Source organism: Carcharodon carcharias, chromosome 12, assembly GCF_017639515.1.
Source record: "Carcharodon carcharias isolate sCarCar2 chromosome 12, sCarCar2.pri, whole genome shotgun sequence".
Taxonomy (NCBI): Eukaryota; Metazoa; Chordata; class Chondrichthyes; order Lamniformes; family Lamnidae; genus Carcharodon; species Carcharodon carcharias.
In genome coordinates this window covers 62252237-62271621 of record NC_054478.1, presented here as the reverse complement: position 1 = coordinate 62271621, position 19385 = coordinate 62252237, and the positions used below count along the sequence as shown (strand labels likewise).

Below are 19385 nucleotides of genomic sequence, written 5' to 3'. Positions count from 1 at the left end.
AAGAGAGTTTATGAGAAGAGACTGGCAACTAACATAAAAAGGAATCCAAAATTTGTTTATAGGCATATACATAGAAGCAGGGTCATAAGGGGAAGGTGGGGCTGATAATGGACCAAAAAGGGTATGTCCATTTGGAGGCAGAGAGCATAGCAGTGGTACTTTACATCTGTCTTTGCCAAGGAAAGGAGCATTGCCAAAGTCATGTTGAAAGAGGAGGTAGTTGATAGACTTGGTGTAAAATTGATAAACAGTAGGTATTAGAAAGGCTGGCTTAAAGTTAATAAGTTACCAGGCCTGGATGGGATGCACCAAGGACACATGAAGTTAACCAACACATCTTTAAAGCATTTGCATCAAAGACCACTTCCTTTTAAGATTTAATTTCAATTGAAAATGATATAGTAGCATTTATAAATACAGCTATGATAGTGTTGTGGTTATGACACTGGATTTCCCATAAGCAGCAACCAGTATCTTTATATCTTTCTTTGTTGTATTTTAAAACTTAATCACATAAGAGTATTTATTACAACACATGGTTCACTAAGTTGTTCCTCATATGTGAAGGCAGAATAATTATGTACAATAGAAATATTGCATATATGTTTTAATATTCAATACATATATTAAACAGCCTTTCAATAACAATCAAGCCCATTGATTTATGAGTTCACAGAAAAAGGTAGGTGGGATTGTGGAATTTGATTCTTAAAACATAATTAATGATCCTGGAATCCTGTATAATAAATAAAACAATCTGGATTTAGTCAGTTAGTATAGAACAATTGCCTTGACTATTAACAAATTAAATTATGGAATGCAATCCCTGAAAACATTAATGAGAATCCTAGAATCTGAAATGATTGCAAAATATCGTTCTGCCTATCTCTACAAATAAATATAAGTATATAGATATGAGAGAGGGTGAATATCTCCATTATTTGGCACTTCATTGCATTTATAACCTCTCTGTAAATAAGAAAGTTGTATATTGTTGATATAATTTACCTGTTTGAAATTTGTATTTGTAAATCCATGGTTAGAACTTACAGTCATGCAAGATAATTCATACATTTCTGCTCCATTGCCAATATAATTATAAGATCTGTAATAAAAATATTGTATAAAGAACAGCACCTCTTAGGGGTTATTGGAGTTTAAATGTCATAAAATTACAGATTGTGCTAAGTATGTATAGTTTTGATGGATGCTTGAGTATATTTTTAAGGTCATGTATGTTGAAATGATTCAGCTGGGCAGATGGTGAAAATGTAGCAAGCCAGAGGAGAAAGGTCACCCTCTATCATGTAATACACCTTTCCAACCAAATCACTTTTCAGGAATATGTAGAAAGGTTGATTGGAAAATGTCACAGCTTGCTTAGATATAGGTTTAATTGTTACAACAACTAGATGCCATTTTATAGGAAATAGAACTTGTTTCAAAAATGTTAAAGAAAATCTCCTTTGTCTTCAATTTGGAATCATTATAATTTAAAATTTGCAAATATAACACCTTACTCTCATAACCATGGAAAAATATCATTAAAAGAAAAGAAATTGCATTTGGATCTTAACATTGTTCTAATTCCATTATATTATTTCTACAAAACATAATAGAAATAATGATTTAAATGTTGTTCCAGAAGATATTTACACATTTTTAGGAAGACCCAAGCTTGAACATTACATGTCTTTATTCTTCCTTTAAAAAAATTAGTAAATGAGATCTGTATGTCAAAGTTTCATGTTTAATAATTATCACAGATGTTCATATAATACTTAACCTGTTTTTTTTCTGTAGCTATTTAAAGAAATAAATCTCTGTGAGCTTGGCAATAGATACAGAACTGCCTTCTGCTCCTCTCAGGTATTCTGAGTTTTAATGCTTTCCAAATCATGTATTTGTGAGTCCAATTCAAATTTCTGCCAGTGTAAGGGATAAAGAAAATGCAAAAAAACAGACTCAATAAGCATACTTTTGGGAAAACCCTGAAAGTATATTCAGTCCATTTTACATCATCATCATTCATTATGGAGCTAACTGCTTCCTCACAATGTCAAGTTACCTTCATAGTGAAGAATAAAAAACTGGTTTTAGCTTTCCACACATTAGTATTTCAGTGTTTAGTCTATGCAATGCACACTGCATGAACACAGCAACCACAGGCTGAGGTGCTAATTAGTGCACAAGAATTGTTTTGTGCTATATATTTCTTTGTTTATTGCTATTATACCACGTTATTATGGAGAAAGAGAGGAAAGATTTTTAAAGAAAGAATCCAGAAATAAAAATGAAAACCAAAAAGGCAAATCATGCTAGATTCTAGAGTTTTATTAAATTGTGCTTTTGACATTCCTAAAGGAATCACTTTGATACAAAATAGAAAAGTAATCTTGAATGCTCTGGAGATCCCTGTCATGTGATGATTTCAGCCCTTAATATAAAAGATTTCCTTCACCGATTATTTGACAGTTAGTTTTTGAGCCACCAATTTCCTGGCAAGTGACTTGGTAAAGTCTTGAATGTCTGTGGAGAATCCCTCCAGGCTTCGAATAGCAAGAATTGCATTGATAAGTAAGGTTGAGAATAGTATGGATGTCAACGCTGAAAGCTTGAATGCTAAAGAAGAGTTTGCATGTGAAACAAAGCATCCAAACTGAAAATTACCCTCACTGAGTTGACATTGGGATAGATCGTGAATTGTGTGATCGTTTTACATAAATCCTGATTATTATTTTCATTTATTTCTAGTTACGCACATGGCAAGCATTAAATTTTAAGTTGCTTGATAACGTTTCAAAATATGTGTCAACTTGTCAGCATTTCACAAGGAAAGTCAATTTTCTCCCCTAAGATTAGAAGTTATTCTTATAAGCCAATCAGGTCAATTGGAAGGCACAATTCAGGCTTGTCCCAGCTAATCAGATCAGTTAGAAAGTGGAAATGAAAACGACACAATCATTTTTTTCTCTCTCCTGTTGGATTTGATCCAGCAAAGTTTTAAAGAGTTCATTCTAAGAGTCTCAGTTAAACAGGTTTTTGAATGCTTGTTCATAATATAGTTAAGATACTTTTTAGGAACTACATATTAGTTTTTTAGTATATAATTTTCTGCAGAAGAACTTTGTGGTGCATGTTCAGCTGTTGCATTGTAAGAATTTTATTCTTTTAGTGTTGTTGAATTTTGGTGATAAGGAGAATGTGTATTCTTTTGTTAAGTCTCAGGATGTGGGCAAAGTTGGCATTGCCCATCACTAATTGCCCTTGAGAAAGTGATGGTGGGCCATCTTTCTGAAATGCAGTCTGCTTGAGGAATGTGCCCTCGCATTGATGTTAGGTATGGAATTCTAGGATTTTAAATCAACAATGTTGAAAGATAAGTGATATATGTCCAAGTCAGAACGGTGTGAGACTTGGAGGGGAACTTAGAGGACATGCCAATGGTGGAGAGCTAGTGGACAAGGTGCCAATCAAGTGGACTGCTTAGCCATAGATACTGTCGAGCTTCTTGAGTATTGTTGCAGCGAGCAAGTGGAGCTCATTCTGTCACACTTCCAATTTAAGCCTTGTGAATGGTGGACAGGCTTTGGAGAAGCAGGAGGTGAGCCATTCCACGCAGAATACCGAGCCTCTGACCTGATTTAGTAACTATGGCATTTACGTGGTTGGTTTAGTTTAGTTTTTGATCAATAGTGATCCCTAGGATGTTGATGTGGGGGTTGTGGTGATGGTAATGCCATTGAATGTTGGGGGAGGTGGGTAAACTTTTGTTGGAGATAGCCATTGCACAAATATTACTTATCAATCTAAGTCTGAATAGTGTCTAGCTCTTCTTGCATGGGGGCCTGGACTGCTGCATTTATCAGAGGAATTATGAATACAGCTGAACAGTCTGCAGTCATCAGTAAACAAATCTATTTGGCATTAGAAAGGAGGGGAGATCATTGATGAAGCAACTGAAAAAGTAGGGCTGAGAATGATGGACTGAGGAACATCTGCAGAGATGTCCTGGGCATGAGATGATTGTCCTCCAACAACCATAACCATCTTCCTTTGAAACAGGTATGACTTTGGAGAGTTTCTGGAGCATATTAAATAAAGGACCTGCTGGAAGTGCACTGTCAGTTATATTCCTGAAGAGTGGACTCATTTGCCTGAAGAGTAACTCATCATTCACAATACATTCCAATGTAGAGCTATGACGTATGATGCAGAACTTTGTCTTCCTTGGGTGAGTGAAAGTTCATGGCTATGTTGTGGAATTTAGTTGTAGTCAGTTTACCCTCACATAGTTAAGCACTCTTTCTTGTATCACTAATCAGGAAAATAGTTCATACCATTTACATTAGTGCAGTTAACATCCACAGAGAAATATGAGAAATGATAATAGTCAATAATATTATAATACATTCCTTCTTTCAGGCTGAAGGTAAACAGTCAGGTGCATTGGAAAGCACAAAATTTAACTTCCCACACATATTGCTGGAGGTCATGTTTTTGTACATCCATTTTTAATGATTGTAGTGTGTAATAACTTTTTTAGGGAAAGAAATTAAACACTTTTGTTGTTTCAAAACAGCAACATAGATTAGAAATTCCTGTTGACAACAATGATGATATCATATTTCTTTGACCTTTTTCTCTCTGTTATTTGAATCGAGGGTGTTAATCCATATGTATCAAATTTACCCCGTAATCTATTTAAGTATGTACGACTTGTTCTCATTTCATGTTTAAAATAACTCTGACCGTTTTAGGAAAATATTTTGGTCTGAAGACAGGATTGCAATATATTCCAAAATGACAGTAAATGTACAAAAAAAGGCATGAATTAAAACCTACTGGGAGGAAGATGTACTTGAATTGTCTTCAGAATTAACATCCCCTTTCTAAAATTCACCACTGCGGCATAATGCACTTTTATGTAATTTTTGATTGCTTCCTATAATTAATGATCAAATGTTGTGCACACTGTGGTAATTATGGTTTTATTTAGTGTGTGAAAAGCCTTTAAGAATAATGCTAGTTAAGGAAGATCACATGACCTTTAGTACCCAATAGGAGAGTAGTGCAGGCTACCTCAGTAGTTAGTAGTTTGTAGTGTAGAGATAGAGTTTGAGCTGGAAGCACACATGTAGTCGCTGCTGAGTACCTTTGTAAATAAACTAAAAGTTTCCACCTAAGAAGTATCTGCTGATCAACTCTATCAATAGTACCAACTCAGCCACCAGTCACAACATACACCTAATAAAATCATAAGATCCTAAGAAATAGGAACAGGTTTAGGCTAACCAGACCATTGATCCTCCTCCGCCATTCAATAAGATCATGGCTGATCTGACTGTGGCCTTAACTCCACTGACCTGTCTGCCCCCCATAACCCTTGGCTCCCTTATAGATCAAAACATCTGCCTAACTCAGTCTTAAATATATTCAATGATCCAAAGATTAATAACCCTCTGAGAGAAGGCCCTGCAGATCTCTGTTTAAACCAGAGACCCCTTATTTTTAATCTGCCTCTTAGTTCTAGATTCCATCATGAGGGAAAACATCCTCTCAGCCGCTACCTTGTCAAGCTCCCTCAGAATACTGAATGTTTCAATAGGATCATCTCTCATTCTTCAAAACTCTAATGACTATATACTCAACTGGCAGCTTAAACTGTGAGCTGCTCATGCCCCATTGTGCTTCCAATACATCTCCCAATTCAATAAGACACATATAATCAGGAATAAAAACAAAATACTGCAGATGCTGGAATCTGAAATAAAAACAAAGTGCTGGAAAAGCTCAGCAGGTCTGGCAGCATCTGCAGAGAGAGAAACAAAGTTAATGCTTTGATTCTCCTTGAAAAAGAGTCATATTGGACTCAAAACATTAACTCTGTTTCTCTCTACGTAGATGCTGCCAGATCTGCTGAGCTTTTCCAGCACTTTCTGTTTTTATTTCACATAAAACCAGGGCTGTTTTTGAGCTATTACGTTTGCTGGAGCTGTGCCGGCATTGGTGAAGCTGTTGGTCAGCTTTTGCTAGCTGACATATATATATTTATAATCACTTTTATAAAATGCCATCTGTCTATAACACTCCAACAAACAGCTAATACGTCAATAGGAAATAGCAGTGCTCATTTGTGTACTTTGCATTACTGCAAATCAATCCTGCCATTTTGTATTATAACCTTTGAATTGCAAAACTGTCAGGGCACAGGAATAGACAGGAATACACATGCCTGTTCTAAAAATAGCTGACAACTGAAGAACAGCCTTGACATGTGAAAACAATTAGCTAACATTAAGCCTTGTAGCATAATAAGTTGAAGGTACCAAGGACGTTCCTTCCCTTGTGTTAAAGGGATAAACAATATTCCTACACAAAAGCCTGAAGGGACAATTCAATCTTTGAAATCTTAAAAACGGTGCTGCATTTCTTGATGGGTACCAGGACACGATTCCCCAAAAAGCCTCTGAATTTTTGCATTTTTAAAAATTTTGGTTATATTTAAGGGCTTTTACAATTCATTAGGTTTAGATTTTTAACAATCACAAAGGAAACATCCAGGTGCAGAGACATTGCACTCCATCCAATTTTTTCTACCCTTTCACAGAGATATTCTCTTCTCCATTCATCTGAGTTCATACTAAGGCTCTTCACTTATTCCCTCATCAATTCAGCTTGGGTTCTACCACCACCCCCCCCCCCCCCACCCATGCCCTTCATGCTATTTACTGGCACTCATCTTCCAATCTTCATCAGTCCACAGGCTCCACCCCTCCCCCCCCACCCCCCCCCCCCACAACAAAGTTCACTCTCCCTCCTCCCTCTCAATTAGTAAGGCACATTGCTTCTTCTTCTATCCCAATTTATGTTGCCTGCCACTTCCCCTCCAAGGGCTACTAGTAGCTTTTTAACTCCTTCTTCCCAAGGAATTGCTCATGGCTTCTGCTCATTCCTTTGTTTCCTTCATTACCTTTTACAATGCCCTCTTCATTGTCACCTACACCCTTCTTTACTATCATCCAAACTTCTCCCTGCCATTTTCTCTCAACCTCCCAAGTTCCCCCATGTAACTTATCACTTTTCTTTCCTTTTTCTTAGGCGTTCTACTCCCTTCCTTCCCCTTTGAAATATATTCCTCTTTCTCTCACTTCTTCTCCACTTTCTCAATCTACCCACTCTACACCATCCCCTGCATTATCTACACCTTTTCCTTCTTTTGTGTTATCTTCCCTTCTTGCATCATCCTTAGTGTAATCTTGTATTTTCTCCCCCACTGATAAATTCTTGAAGTTTTTCCACACTTGTCCTTCCCTTCCATTTGCTCTCATTTACCCTCCCTTGCATTAATTCTCCTTCTGGGCCTTTTGTTTTGCCGTGTTCCTCTTATTCGAGTCCAGTGATTAATGTATTACGCAACAGGCCCCACCACTTCTCTTCACATGCCCCCCATAATAATGGTCACAAGTTCCACCTCCATATATTTGAGAGAGTAATTTCTGTTTTTGAGAGTCTCTACCTCTATTTACAGAGCCAGTGCCTGGGGCCCTGAGCTCAGGGAATGCAAATTGAGAAGTAAGGCATGGCACTTGCCACTTTACACAGAAGAATTGGATGAAGGAGTTTGGGTGATGGCAGGAAATGGCTGGGATGATTTGTTTCAGTAAATATTAACACACTGAGCGGGACCACATATCTCTGACTATCTGTATCCATCAGCAACAAGGTAATTCAAAGAACAAATTATCGCTGCAGCTTTGTTCAGCTCCTCGATAGTTAAGCATTAGCTTGCATTTAAAAAACTGACCTCTAACTTTATCTGTACTGCAAATGGTCTCTGGTAATGAAATCAGATCCTAATGTACGCAAAATCATTCATCATTGATAATGTCATCAAAGGCCTTAAATATCATTGCTCAAGAACTTGAAAAGTATCTGTTCTAATTTAAGTATACATTATTAGAAAATCCAAACATGTACGCCACAGATTCCTATCCACAAGCAGATGACACTTCTGAGAAATAGAGATGGCAGCAGAATTGAGTTGGCTCCATTTTACAAAATACACATCTTTTAGTGTTATACGTAAACATTTTTTTTATATAGGGATAACACTTCTGAAACTGTTTATAAATGTATTTTCTCAAACCTTTAGTTCCAAGCCTTCTGCTTTTAACAAAAGCACAGTATTGTGAGAAATTATACAACTTAATATAGAATATGTTTACGTCAGTTCTTCTGTAAAATAAAACCAACAGTTTTATACCAACTCCATTCACATTACAATTTTAATCCTCTTGGAGTAATTGATTACTGAACTATAACTATTTCAGTTTGCTGTAAAATGTGATCTTGATAACAAGTCCTTCTGCTCAAAGGACAGAAAAAAGTACATTTCAATAACATTTTTATAATACATCTAATTTTTAGGATTTCTTGTTCTTGTGGAAGAAACTTATTCCATAGAAAAAAATAATTAATTTGTCTAATATGACAGATCCCAGCATCCAGGCTGCCACGAGAAGTTGGGGTGGAAATAACGGTGACCATTGTTTTCCAATCCCCTCGAACTATAGGCCTAGTGTATTTATGTGGCTGACCAGTTAAGTTTTTGGTTATTGCTAAACCTCAGGATGTTCATGGTGGAAGATTCAGTGATGGTAATGCTTTATTGCAAAGGGGAAAAGGTTAGATTGTCTTTTGTTGGAGATGGTCACTGCCTGGCATTTGTTTGGTGTGAATGGTACTTGCCATTTATGAGCCCATCTTAACTTTTGCCCATGTCTTGCTCCATAGATGCATAGAATGCTTCATCATCAGAGGAGTTGTAAATGGGTTGGATACAGTGCAATATTCAGTGAACCTTCCCACTTCTGACCTTATGATGAAAAGCAGGTCATTGATGAAGTAGCTGAATCCAACAGCAATGGGCTGAGATGACTGGCCTCCAACAACTACAGCCACCTTCCTTTGTACTAGATATGACTGTAGCCAGTGGAGAGGTTCCCCTGATTTGCACTGACCTCAATTTTATTTGGGATCCTTGATGCCACACTTGGTCAGCTGGTTTCAAGGGCAATCACTCTCATCTCACTTGTTAACATTAACTATGAAGTTACATTAAGTTGCAGAATAGCTATGTATACAATGTGGGATTTTATTTGCTGTATGTGTTACAGCTCAAAGGCCTTAGTAATGGTATCAGATTGTCTGATATTAGTTATCTGGTATCTCTCTTGGAAGTGAAATGAGGCAAGGTTTTATTCTTCCATCCATTTAATTTTGGTTTATTCACCAATGATGAGTTGGATGGCAAAATAAAGAACAGCATCAAATTTTATCTTCTGGACATTGCTGAAAAAACAGAGAATTCCTTTTCACAGATAGTGTTGTTTGGTTGCTTAGACTTTCCTGGGAATCTCTTGCAACCTATTCACGCTCTAAAACATACTTGACCTCAGCCTCATCAACCTACCCGCTGCAGATGCATCTGTCCATGACAGTATAGGGAGGAGTGACCACCACACAGTCATTGTGGAGACAAAGTCCTGGCTTCACATTGAGTTGTGTGGCACTACCACCATGCTAAATGGGATAGATTTCGAGCAGATCTAGCAATTCAAGACTGTGCACCCATGAGACACTGTGGGGCATCAGCAGCAGCATAATTGTACTCGAACACAATCTGTAACCTCATGGCCCAGCATTTCCCCACTCTACCATTACCATCAAGCCAGGGGATCAACCCTGGTTCAATGAAGAGTGCAGGAGGTCATGCCAGGAGCAGCATCAGGCATACTCAAAAATGAGGTGTCAACCTGGTGAAGCTATAACACAGGATTACTTGTGTGCCAGACAGCATAAGCAGCAAGTGATAGACAGGGCTAAGCAATTCCACAACCAACGGATCAGATCTAAGCTCTGCAGTCCTGCCACATCCAGTCGTGAATGGTGGTGGACAATTAAACAACTCACTGGAGGAGGAGGATCCACAAATAACCTCATCATTAATGATGGAGGAGCCCAGCACATCAATGCAAATGATAAGGCTGAAGCATTTGCTACAATCCTCAGCCAGAAGTGCCGAGTGTATGATCCATCTCAGCCTCCTCTGCAGGTCTCCAGCATTACAAATGCCAGACTTCAGCCAATTCAATTCACTCCATGTGATATCAAGAAAAGGCTGAAGGCACTGGATACTGCAAAGGCTAGGGCCCTGACAATATTCCAGCAGTATTACTGAAGACTTGTGCCCCAGAATTTGCCATGCCCCTAGACAAGCTGTTCCAGTACAGCTACAACACTAGCATCTAGCTGCTACGTGGAAAATTGCACAGGTATGTCCTGTACACAAAAAGCAGGGCAAATCCAACCCAGCCAATTATGGCCCCATCAGTCTACTCTCGATCATCAGTAAAGTAATGGAAGGGGTCATCAATAGTGCTATCAAGCGGCACTTGCTTAGCAATAACCTGCTCATTGATGCCCAGTTTGGGTTCCGCCAGGGCCACTCAGCTGCTGACCTCACTACAGCCTTGGTGCAAATGTGGACAAAAGAGTTGAACTCCCGACATGAGGTGAGAGTGACTGCCCTCGACATCAAGGCAGCGTTTGACAGAGTGTCGCATCAAGGGACCCTAGCAAAACTGGAGTCAATGGGAATCGGGGAAAACTCTCTGCTGGTTGGAGTCATACCTAGCACAAAGGAATATGGCTGTGGTTGTTGGAGGTCAGTTATCTCAGCTCCAGGACATCAATTCAGGAGTTCCTTAGGGTAGTGTCCTTGGCCCAACCGTCTCCAGCTGCTTCATCAATGACCTTCCTTCCATCATAAGGTTAGAAGTGGGGACGTTCACTGATGATTTCACAATGTTCAGCACCATTCATGACTCCTCAGATACTGAAGCAGTCTATGTCCAAATACAGCAAGACCTGGACAATATCCAGTGTTGGGCTGACAAGTGGCAAGTAACATTCGCGCCACACAAGTGTCAGGCAATGACCATCTCCAACAAAAGAGAATCCAACCATTGCCCCTTGATGTTCAATGGCATTACTATCCCTCACTATCAACATCCTGGGGGTTACCATTGACCAGAAACTGAACTGGACTAGCCATATAAATACTGTGGCTACAAGAGCAGGGCAGAGGCTAGGAATAATGCGACGAGTAACCCACCTCCTGACTCCCCAAAGCCTGTCTACCATCTACAAGGCACAAGTCAGGAATGTGATGGAATACACTCCACTTGCCTGGATGGGTGCAGCTCCTACAACACTCAAGAAGCTTGACACTATCCAGGACAAAGCAGCCCGCCTGATTGGCACCATATCCACAAACATTCACTCCTTTCACCACCGACGCACAGTAGCAGTAGTGTGTACCATCTACAAGGTGCAGGAATTCACCAAGGCTACTTCGACAGCACCTTCCAAAGCCATGACCACTATCACCTAGAAGGACAAGGGCAGCAGATAGATGGGAACACCGCCACCTAGAATTTCCCCTCCAAGTCACTCACCACCCTGACCTGGAAATATATCGCCATTCCTTCACTGTCGCTGGGTCAAAATCCCAGAACTCCCTTCCTAACAGCTCTGTGAGTGTACCCACACCTCATGGATGCAGCGGTTCAAGCAGGCAACTCATCAACCCCTTCACAAGGGCAACTAGGGATGGGCAATAAATGCTGGCTCAGCCAGCGAAGCCCAATCCCATGAAGAAGAAAAGGAAACTATCTTCATCAAGGATCTAACCAAAGAGATATAATAGTGGACACTCCCTTGTGCAGCTTTATGGTCTTCCATGCCTCCAGAGATGATCTTTAAGGCACTTTTTAGGAAGTTGCAATATTCAACTGTTCTAATTGTTGATTCATACCAGCATATGGGAAACCTGGTGCATTACAACTTCAGCATGGACATTCTTTCGCAACAAATCAAAGAAAGGGCAAAGGCTTCTTTGGTTTGACTCACCTTTTTTTCAATGACACCAAAGTGGTTATGAGGATTTAGCATATGGTTTATAAGACATAAATAAAAATAAAATTCAGGTAGTGAAATAGGTTCCTCTGGCTATTGTATGAAATCCAGGACCAAGCAGCAGTCAATTCATGACAAAATGGGGAGTCAACCTGACAGATTTGTCAAAGTACCGTACATGAGGATCTGGGTAAAATAGTGCATGATTAGGAAACCAGCTTTGGTCCTGGATTTGTAAAACATTATTACAAGCTTCATAGATCCTGTCATCATGCTGTTCATTTGTTGGTGAGGAAATTGTGAGAATTTTGGATGAAAGCTGCTGGAAAATCTTCCCTGCAGTCCCGTTTTGAGAAGATATGTTCACAGATTGACGGTTTGGTGCCTACCGTAACATTGCAAAATGTAAGCAGATTTGTCAGAGGTTCTGTGCCAACAACTGGAATCGCCATCTGATGGTGTGTGTCACTCCTATTGTTTTCTATTATATACTCAGAATGACATCTCCTCAAACATTAAGGTGGTTAGACTGACAGGATAGTTTAATTTGCTATTATTTACTAGATTATTCTCAAACAGGTAACTCTCAACTTTAATTGATAATTGATTCCTTTACTTTCTAGATAACAATTTTGGATCTATAATTACCCAGTTTAGATGTTTCCCTTTTCTGACATACAAATATTATGGGGGGAGTTTTACTGCCTTCCATGAGATGTGTTTTTGGCAGGAGTGGGGCAAGTAAAACAAGATGGTTGGCTAGCCCACTACTTTCCCACCAACTCTTGACCTCTCCCCCCCATAATACAGTGGGCCTGTAAGGCATCAGCCAGCCTGCCCATTCTTAGGCCAATTGCCGCCCTTAAGGGCCTAAATCTGCCTCCATTGTTATAATACAGGTGGAGGAAAGCAGTCAGCCTGCTGTTTCACCAACTGAGGTGAAAAGGCCTGAAGGAATGGAGTACCTCCTTTGCAGGGATGAACTGTGCACATTGGGGGTGCAGCCCCCAGCCCCCCCAGATGTTACCTCCTCTCTGCGCCTCCTCCATGTCTTCCAAAACCTGACCGTCAGTCCCCACCCAAAGGGTCCTGACTTCCCTCAGTTAGGCATCCACGACACTTCTTCCTGGGATCTCCCTTGCAGTCCCAGCAGCAGCTGCTACTTGATTCTGGTGTTGCTGGGACTACTCAGCTGCCAACCAATCAGGTTGGCCAGTATCTCTTGAGGGTGGGAATTCCTTTCCTTAAGGGCAGAAGTCTTACACTGACCTTGTTAAGGCTACCCCCAGCATATTATCACCGTGGAGCAACCTTTTTTAAAAATTTGTCAATTGATGGCTGACTTTTCTACTGGGGTTGTGGGTGCTGGCAAGCAATATGTTCCTTCCCCTACCATATAATCCAGCCCTACCATTGTTCCCAATTTAAGGAACATTAAGGTTTAACACTATGAAAGTAGAGAAAAAAAATCCATCAGTGAACCAGATGTCCTGAATGTGCTATCTGGAACTGACTCAGAAATGACCACAAAATAAACTGAAGATAACCAGCAAAGTCTTGGCAAATATCAAACTATTTTTTACTCTTGTTAACTCCTATCCATCTATTTTAAAATGGAAGTAACATTCGGAACAGCAATGCAAATAGATAATCTGTGATTGTTTCTTCCCAATATTTCATAACTGTGTACACATGCCTACTTTTTCACGGAAGTAAGTGAGCAGAGAACAACATGGCCCAAAACAAGAGGTGATTGGGAATAAGTTAAATAATTCAGTGAGAGGATTACCCTAAGCAAATGTACTGCTGATAACAATACTGAAACAAACTCAAATATAGATTTTGAGTATTGCTGAAAAAGACAATTTTTGTGAAGCATGGACAAAAAATTTTTACTATTCAAGTTCTGTACTATCAAATGATTAAATATAGAATTGTTAAAAGTTTCAGGAATGTTTTCAAACTGTATTTAAATGATTTGCAGCTGCTTAACGTTCTTTAATCTGGTGCAAACTTTAATCAGTAAATAGATTCTTTTATAACAGAATATCAAAATAAATAAAATTGATCTGGATGAACAGGAAATTATAGTTCCTTGATAGTGTACTGGTTAGGATGTAAAATAGTAAGGTGAACAGAGTGTGTAATATGTCCATGTCTGATATAAATAAAATATTTAGTCTCCACCTTTTCTATTCACTCAATAGTAAAATAGTGCTTTCATAAAGTAACTTTGAAATGCCACATTTAAGAGAACGATTCAAAAATATATGCAGCTAATCTTTAGAGGAGGAGTAGTAGCTGACATGGAAGCAGTTTTAATAATTAGAGATGTCTGCAGTTTGATCTTGTGAAGTGAATGTCAAGCTATTAAGTTGATAAGATAGAAGGTGAAAGAGGCAGTTACTGGCCTTGAAAAGCAGCACATGTAAAGAAACTGTCAAAGGTACAAAAGGATCCTAAATCTTCAAGAATCCTTCATGTGGAGATGTGACTAGAGAGTTTCTCTTGTTTGTGAACGTGAAGTTAGGCATTTTTTATGTTCAGTTTTTTTGGTTTATAAGATATTATTGAATCTGTGCAATGATTCAGTTCTGTTGTATTGACATTTTGGTGGTGTTTTAAGTTTAATAGCTTTAAAGCCAATCTTGTAGCTAGGAGTCAAGATGAGTGGAATGGTCTGAGGTGACTTGAGGCTATAATCATATTAGTCATATTGCAGAACTGTGGCTGATATGTTCATTGGATGTGTGCTTCTTCCCAAGGTGATATCTGGAGGAAGTCCTATGTATGACAAGCCTGATTTGAACATCTCATGGGGACTATTAGCCAGCCTGTCAGCTGCACAGCAGTGGTTTCCATATTTGCTTTGAATGTAGTGCAGCAAAAACATACCCACAAAATGTTATCAATGTGAAGGATCAGAAGGTTGATCTAATAAGCATGCTCAATATATAACAAACGTGTGAATGCAGAGGATAGAAAACTGCTACAGAAACTGCACAAGGAAAATTAGATTTCTTTTTGTTTTAATAATAAATAAAAAAAATGAAGTGCTATTACTTGCTGGAAAGAAAAATAATTTTAAACTAATTTGTTGAATAAAGGTTGAAATGTTGCACATCTTTCAAGCAATCTAAAACTTAAGGTTCTATTTGGGTATGTTGGCAATAATTATAACAGAGATCTAAATGCCACCATGTACAACTGTTTGCTGTGTTTTTTTAATGATGTGTATTATGCAATTTATGAATGATCTCAGAGTAAAAGATCCCCTAGGAAACAGTGACGTGATGGAATTTAGCATTCAGTTTGAGAGTGAGAAACTTGGGTCGGAAACAACTGTGCTAAACTTAAATAAGGGTAATTACAAAGGATTGAGGACAGAGGTGGCTGGAGTGGACTGGGAAAGGAGTTTAGCAGAAAAGATGGTTGATGAACAATGGCAGACATTTAAGAAAATAGTTCATGACTCACAACAAAGATCTATCCTAGTGAGGAAGAAGGATTGTAGGAAGGGGATAAACCAACCATGGTTAACCAAGGAAGTTAAGGACAGTATCAATTGAAAGAAAAAAAAAACATACAATGTGGCAAAGATTACTGGTAAGCCAGAAGATTGGGAAAGTTTAAAAACCAACAGAAGATGACCAAAAAATAAAAAGGGGGAGAAAATAAACTTGGACGGTAAACTTGCAAATAATATAAAAATGGAAGTAAGATCTTCTTTAAATATCTAAAAAGGAAGAGAGAGGCCTAAGTCAATATGGGCCCCTTAGAGAATGAGACTGGGAAAATAATAATGGGGAACCAGGAAATGGTAGAGGAGTTGAATAAATACTTTGCATCAGTTTTCACAGTAGAAAACACTAATAGCATACCAAAAATACTAAATAATGAAAGGGAAAAAGCAGGGGAGGAAATAAATACAATAACTGTGACTGGAGAAAAAGTACTAGGGAAACTATTGGGGCTTAAGGCCGATAAGTCACCTGGACCTGATGGGTTGCACCTAGGATATTAAAGGAAATAACTGCAGAGACAGTGGATGCACTAGTAGTAATCTTCCAAGAATCCTTAGATTCTGGAAAACTCCCAAAGGATTGGAGAATAACCAATGTAACACCCTTATTCCAAAAGGGAGGGAGACAAAAAAAACAGGTAACTATAGGCCAGTTAGCTTAACATCGTCTTTGGGAAAATATTAGAGTCCATTACAAAGGATGTAATAGCAAAGCATTTAGAAATGCATAATATAATCAAGCAGAGTCAGCATGGCTTCATGCCTGACAAATTTATTGGGAGGTAATAAGCAGGATAGATAAAGGGGAACCAGTGGATGTAATATATTTGGATTTGCAAAAGGCGTTCGATAAGGTACTGCGCACAAGGCTATTTAATAAGATAAGAGCCCATGGTGTTGGGAGTGGTATACTAACATGAATAGAGGATTGGCTAACTAATAGAAGACAGAGAGTTGGGATACAAGGGGCATTTTCACGATGGCAACCTGTAACTAGTGGAGTGCCACAGGGATCAGTGCTGGGGCTGCAATTATTTACAATATATATTAATAACTTTGATGAGGGAAATGAATGTGCTATTGCCAAGTTTGCGGATGACACAAAAATAGGTGGGAACGCAAGTAGTGAGGGATACAGACAGCTTAAGTGAGTGGGCAAAAACTTGGCAGATGGAATATAATATGGACAAATGTGAGGTTAGGCACTTTGGCAGGAAGAATAGAGGAGCTGAATATTATTTAAATGGAGAAAGAGTGAAGAAAACTGCAGCACAGAGGCATTTGGGGGTCCTTGTGCATGAATTGCAGTACGTTGGCATACAAGTTCAGCAGGTAATAAGAAAGGCAAATGGAATGTTGGCCTTTATTTCAAAGGGAATGGTGCACAAAACTATTTTTGTCTTGCTAAAACTATTCAAGGTACTAGTTAGACCACACCTAAAATACTGTAAACGGTTTTGGTCCCCTTATCTAAGGAAAGATGTACTGGTATTGGAGGCAGTCCAGAGAAAGTTCACTAGGTTGATCCTAGGGATGGAGGGATTTTCTTATGAGGAGACGTTGAGTGGATTGTGCCTGTACTCATTGGAGTTTAAAAAAGTGAGAGGTGACCTTATTGGAACATATAAGATTCATAGGGGGCTTGACAGGGTAGATGTTGAGAGGTTGTTTCCCCTTCTGGGAGAGTCTAGGACCAGAGGTCATAATCTCAAAGTAAGGGTTCGCCCATTTAAAACAGAGATGAGGAGGAATTTCTTCTTTCAGAGGGTAGTGAATCTGTGGAATTCTTTACCACAGAGGCTGGGCTGTTAAGTACATTCAAGGCTTAGATAAATAAATTTTTAATCAGTAAGGGAATCATAGGTTATGGAGAAAAGGCAGGTAAATGGAGTTGAGGATTATCAGATCAGCCATGATCTCATTGAATGGTGGAGCAGACTCAATGGTCTACTTCTGCTCCTATGTCTTATGGCCTAATATGCACCAAGAGGTTATATGGGAGGTCTCAAAAGATGCATAGATTACATATTACAATAAATCTCTTTTTTGAGAAATTATCCCATCAATAGTACTGCTAGGTATCAGACTTCTACATAGTCCAAATCCCACTAGGCTATCTGCAAAATTAATTCACAGTCATGGGGATAATAATTTCTCCATCACTCAGCTAAATTGATACAGAAGTAAATGGAATGGAAATTGAAGCTTGGTATGCCATTTTCACTGGAAAATAGGGGAGCAAGGAGGCCAAATTTTGTGCAAATATCTTGTGCCTGAAAGACACCTAAAATACATTTGACCCAAAATCGGGTCTGTGATTCTTTAAGCATCCCTACGGTCATTTTGTATACACTAACACGAGACCTAATCCCTGTTTCAGGAGCCTTTCCTGAAGTTTGGCTGCATTGAGCTGAGAAGCCAGGTTTTCTCACCAGAGATGTAGCTTAACAAACGGTCACGAAGAAGGGTAAATTCTCTTCAAAACAAAATTTTTATGTGGACATAGGAGGGGCAGGAATGTTCCTTCAGACTCCAAAAAAATGCATGGGCTTTCCCCTTCCAGTTCACCTCTCCTCATCCTGACACCTGTCTGCAGCTCATTTGAGTGTCAGAGTGGAAATTCCTAAAGCCCAAATCAGTGAGCTGCATTGGGGCACCTAATTGGCATCTGCAGCTTGTTGTTTTCATGCTGATGATGTCTAAGACACAATTTTGGTCAAGCTAATGCCTTCAGGTAAAACTCAGCAGGTATGGCAGCATCGGCGTAGAAGAAAAGAGTTGACGTTTCGAGTCCTCATGACCCTTCGACAGAAATTGAGTTCGAATCCAAGAAAGAGTTGAAATATAAGCTGGTTTAAGGTGTTGAGGGGGGGTGGGGGGGGTGGGGGGGGGTAGAGAGAGAGAGAGAGAGAGAGAAGTGGAGGGGGGTGGTGTGGTTGTAGGCAAAAGCAGTGATAGAAGCAGATCATCAAAAGATGTCAACAAACAACAGGACAAAAGAACACATAGGTGTTAAAGTTGGTGATATTACCTAAACGAATGTGCTAATTAAGAATGGATGGTAGGGCACTCAAGGTATAGCTCTAGTGGGGGTGGGGAGAGACCAAACGTAAACTGGGTGACTGCTTTGCAGAACACCTGCGGTCTGTCCGCAAGAATGACCCAAACCTCCCTGTCGCTTGCCATTTTAACACTCCACCCTGCTCTCTTGCCCACATGTCTGTCCTTGGCTTGCTGCATTGTTCCAGTGAAGCCCAACGCAAACTGGAGGAACAACACCTCATCTCCCGACTAGGCACTTTACAGCCTTCCGGACTGAATATTGAATTCAACAACTTTAGGTCTTGAGCTCCACCCTCCATCCCCACCCCCTTTCTGTTTCCCCCTTCCTTTTGTTTTTTTCCAATAAATTATATGGATTTTTCTTTTCCCACCTATTTCCATTATTTTTAAATATTTTAAATCTTTTATGCTCTCCCCACCCCCACTAGAGCTATACCTTGAGTGCCCTACCATCCATTCTTAATTAGCACATTCGTTTAGATAATATCACCAACTTTAACACCTATGTGTTCTTTTGTCCTGTTGTTTGTTGACATCTTTTGATGATCTGCTTCTATCACTGCTTTTGTCTACAACCACACCACCCCCCTCCACCTCTCTCTCTCTCTCTCTCTCTCCCCCCTCCACCCACACCCCCCCCACCCCCCAACTCCCACCCCCCAACCCCCAACTTAAACCAGCTTATATTTCAACTCTTTCTTGGACTCGAACTCAAGTTCTGTCGAAGGGTCATGAGGACTCGAAACGTCAACTCTTTTCTTCTCCGCCGATGCTGCCATCCTGCTGAGTTTTTCCAGGTAATTCTGTTTTTGTTTTG

General features: G+C 39.4%; 1 protein-coding gene across 1 annotated transcript in view; it reads right to left on the bottom strand.

Annotated features, from left to right (window-relative positions):
• Positions 1–655: 655 nt before the first annotated feature.
• Positions 656–19385, bottom strand: part of LOC121285161 (potassium voltage-gated channel subfamily H member 7) — a 60355-nt gene continuing 41625 nt past the window's right edge. Inside the window, exon 3 of the mRNA XM_041201407.1 lies at positions 656–736. Coding sequence (XP_041057341.1) covers positions 720–736 — 17 coding nt within the window. The 3' untranslated portion in view covers positions 656–719. The remainder of the gene's footprint in view (positions 737–19385) is intronic.